Consider the following 4,579-nt stretch of genomic DNA (forward strand, 5'->3'; position numbering starts at 1 on the left):
AAAATAAAGAACTACTGACCTATGCTTTAAAACACGAATGGTTGTCACAGACCCAAGCTGTCCATTTCTCTAATAGATTTTGAATAAAGTATCCCTGTCTCAAAAAAAAATTAAAAAAATAAAAATTTATTGAATACTCTTTGGTCAGAAAAATATTTGTGACTTTTTAAAATCCTTTTTTCCTGGAAGAGAGATGCATAAGCCATTTTTCTTAAAAACTCATTAAGTTATGATTTTGCTCATAAAAGATTTCTAAAGAATGAAATGTGTTGTCATAGATGCCTGTGAGAACCAGACATACCCTGTGCCTCAGTGACTATGGTCCAAACAAGAAAAAACACTCCAGCTCTCATGGTGGTGTGTGTATGTGGTGTGCTGGTAGTTCATATCTATAAGCTGCACCAAAGGAGAAAGAAGGACAGTCTCCTTCTATAAAGGACTTAATCTCCTTCTAAAAAGACTTAGTCTTGTAAATTGAAAGGACTCTGTAAGTGTAAGTGAACTCAATAGAAGTTGAGTTTTAAACCAAATGGAGAATGGGCAATCTCCTCCCATGTAATTCAACGCCTCTGAAAACCCAATGGAGGGTCAGCTATGAATCTGTTCCCACTTGACAGCACAGCAGAACAACAATGCTCAGGAGTAACACCATGTACAAACTCCTAGTTCAGTAACAATAATTACAGGAAATCTCACTGGGTAGCTAATACTTTACTTTGAAGAATGTATGTGCAATCATTTACTCCTTCAGTGCTTGGAAATTCTGATAGATTTTTTTAAAAGTCACTAGATTGGGGGGGAAAAAAGGGAGGATGGTGGACTCTGAATAAGCAATCTGATTGTAACTTAAAAACCAACACAGTAATAAGCAGAATTGGAGAAACTATTGTATCCTCAACAAACCACATGAACTATTAAAAGAACTTGAGAAAACTTTTCATGTACTTATGGTGGGTTTCTGAAGAACAAACCTATATATTATTTGAATCCAATATTCAAAACTACCTAAAATTTAGACTGAAGCCAGTCTGTAAATAAATGGAAACCTGAAAATTCACACATAGTCAAGATTAATCAAGACCTACGGATTCTTTCGAGGAAACCAAACAGAGTGTGTATATTCAGAATATCATTCTGTGACATACAATTCTGTTTTTTAGGGAATTCGCTTTTTGAGAGAATTGAATGAAAATTATGGATATAGAAAAATTGAGTGTTATTAGAAACTGCACTTTCAAAAACCATAGTTTTTCAAAATGTTTTTCAAAAACATGAGAGTACATTAAGGATACCTTGTTTTCTTAAATGTCGGCTTTGACATGAATGCTAGAAAGTACTGACTTTCTCTAATTCCATGTGGAGACACACTTCAGAGATTATTTAATTTTAGATCTAACAGTAAGATTCAGGGATAATTTAATTTAATATCCTCTTTTCAGGCATAACTTCATGGGAGCCCAGAGAAGAAAAGATTCCTCAAGTCTGGAGTTGGGATAAGTCTGAGATGATTTGGGGTTTTGTTCAATGCTCCTTTCATTCACTCTGTTGCCTCACAGGGAAAGCAGCTTTAAAAATTCTATCTCTGACATAAACAGATTTTCCCACTGTTATTTTATATGTTTAATTCACAAACTATAATTTTTCTTCACAAAATGAAAGTATTTCTTAAGGTATAAGACAAAAAAATTTGCATGAGAGAAAGGTGTGTACAGTGGAAAATCATCTAATTAGAAAATGTACTCCGGTGTTAGAGCCAAATGAAAAGCTATTCACCATTAACCTGTTACATTAACCTTTAGCTTAATACCAACTATTTCAGCATATTAAATATTCTTCTATGTCCCTATAGCTTGCAAATGCTTCAGTGACCTGACTAAATGTACAAACATTTCCTTCTCAAATGGAGTAAAATTTTTCATGTAAAATTTCAGTTGCTTCAACCACTGAGTTCCACTTCGTTTGTTTCATCAAGAGTCTGAGGACATTATCATCATTCAGCACCCAGCACTTACCTTGGTTATAGTTGATGAGGAAGCCACCTCCTTGTTGACCTTCATCTGTCCTCAGCTTTAAAAACATGCTGTCTCCACTAGAACGGATGGGAGCTGGTTTCTCATCCCCACAGAGCTGACTTAGCAGATGAGAGCTGGTACTTGGGCCATCATATACCTTTAATAAGCACATTTTTTGTTTGCTTTTATTTTTCACTGATTTATGTACAAAGTTCATATACATTGTTTTTCACACCTGATCTTTCCCATTCCCTTCACCACTGCCTCTCTCCACCAGTCAAATTGTGTGACCCTATGATTATCACACCCCTACCCCACTCATCCTCAGCCCTCAGCTCTCACCCTCCCTCTACCTTGGATCCTCATACTCGTTCTACAATGACGATCTTAAGCAATATTTGTCCTTATGGGACTAAGTTAGTTCACGTAACATAATTACTGTTCTCCAGTCCCTCCCAAGTTAGCCAGTAGTTTACTTATAATCACTGGCAATAAGAGAGATACAAAACAAAATCACAATGAGATAACATCTCACTCCAGTAGCAGTTTAACAGGACATCAAGTAATAAATGTTGGAGAGGATGTGGCAAGAAAGGAACTCTTATAAATTGTTGGTGGGATTGTAAAATGGTCCAACCACTCTGGAAGGCAGTCTGATGTTTCCTTAAAAGGCTGGACATAGAAATTCCATATGATCCATCTATTCCAATGCTTGGAATATACCCTGAGAAAATGAGAACTGAGGCACAAATGGAGACTTGTACACCAATGTTCATAGCAGTGTTATCCACCATAACAAGAACATGGAAATAGCCCAGATGTCCAACCACAAATGAATGGTTTGAGAAATTATGGTACATTCAATGATGGAATACTAACCAGCACACAGGAACAATGATTTTGTAAATAATCACATTTTGAATGCCTGGTAGTTGTGGCTACAGACCCTGTCATAAGGATTTTGTAATCCATAAGGAAAACAAACACCAGTTGCTGTTTAGCGGATTCTGATGATGGTTCATGTGTGTCGGAGCAGAACTATGCTCCATGAGGTTTCATTGGCTGACTTTTTGGAAATAGAAGCACTTCTGAGTAGGTTAACTCTGCATCATCTAAAGACTCCCAAATCCATGAGAAGAGGAACATAAATAAAAATAACAAAAAGAAGGGTCTGGAAGTAAATTTTTTAAGTAATACTTACATTTTTCTGAACCCAAGCTAATTAATCATAGGTATTTGCAGGGTAAATTTGAGAACCTAGTCTAATATTTTGAGGACATAGTTAAATATTGCTTGCTATCTTTGCCTTTTGATGTCATTATTTAAGAAAGTAGGTTTTTACATAGATACAACAACAGCAACAACATTCTTTATTTAATGGGAAATACTGAATTGTTGGCTTTGTAAAAAGTTCCAGTTTGATTATTTAAATTATCTAATAATCCTCCACATATAAGCAGTACCAAGATTACAAACGAGATCTATTCCTGAGTGTCTTAAAGTCATATTAGTAGGTAAGTTGGAGCCGTTGCTACATGCAGTTTTTCATTAGCCTTACTTTAGTGCAAGAAAGACGTTCTAATGGCACAGTGTGTTACATGAGGCACTGCTAATCAAAAGGCCAGAGGTCAGAGGTCTGTGTCTTGGGAGACAGAGGGGTGATCTGCTCCATTAGAGATTTATAGCCTTGGAAACCCACTAGATGGTAGGCCATGAGTCAAAGCTGACTTGATGACAGTGGGTCTGTGAAAGAAAAGAAGCCACCTTGGTGGTGTTAAACATTGAGCTGTTTATCAAACCCACCAGCTACTCTACAGAAGAAAGATGAGGCAGTCTTCTCTGTAAAGGTTTACATTTACATGGTGACTCTATGGGGCAGTTCTAGCATGAGCAACAGTCATGCTTGATGTCAGTGGGTGTGTGCAGAAAAAGGCGGGAAGTCTTTGTAGTGATTTAACAGTGGCACACAGAGCAAGTAAGGACAATTGCAATAAAGAATTTGTCTGGACTAGTGGTTGACTCAAACATTTCAGACAAATTTATATGACAGCAAAGGAGAAGTAAGAGTTGTGTATAAATTAAACACCTCTTAGTCTGGGCACTTCCTGTAGTTACTTTTCAAAGTACCTATAGAAATTACACAGGTTTACAGTCATGATAAGACTAAATTCCTTTTCAGGAGATTTTCACCAGATCCTAACAACACCTATTCAAGATATTTAATACATATTTAAGTATTAATATGCATATAATATATAAAATAAATATATATTAAATATTAATATATATTTAAATATGTATTTAAAACACTTAGCCTGTAAAGTCATTCAGTAACACATGTCATCGTCATCAATTTCTCTCTATCAAACTGATGATATAATACCGTTCTCCTTTAAACTGCTGCATCACAAGAGTACCTGAGTTATACTCCCAACTCACAGAAATGAACTTTCCTTTTTCTAATCAAGTGTTTATTTATCTTTTTCTATATGTGTATTCTGTTTGTTCCCTCAATCTCAAAAATAAAAGTCAGCACAGTGTGTGCCCTGTGTGAGATGAGACCAGCT

At 35.9% G+C, this 4,579-nt stretch overlaps 1 protein-coding gene across 1 annotated transcript in view; it reads right to left on the reverse strand.

The window, feature by feature from the left end:
- Positions 1 to 4,579, reverse strand: part of LOC102869221 (cubilin-like) — a 396,294-nt gene that overhangs the window by 276,516 nt on the left and 115,199 nt on the right. Inside the window, exon 26 of the mRNA XM_006894323.1 lies at positions 2,013 to 2,169. Coding sequence (XP_006894385.1) covers positions 2,013 to 2,169 — 157 coding nt within the window. The remainder of the gene's footprint in view (positions 1 to 2,012; positions 2,170 to 4,579) is intronic.

This window comes from Elephantulus edwardii, unplaced genomic scaffold (genome assembly GCF_000299155.1).
Source record: "Elephantulus edwardii isolate Elephantulus edwardi_28Jun2011 unplaced genomic scaffold, EleEdw1.0 scaffold00139, whole genome shotgun sequence".
Lineage (NCBI taxonomy): Eukaryota > Metazoa > Chordata > Mammalia > Macroscelidea > Macroscelididae > Elephantulus > Elephantulus edwardii.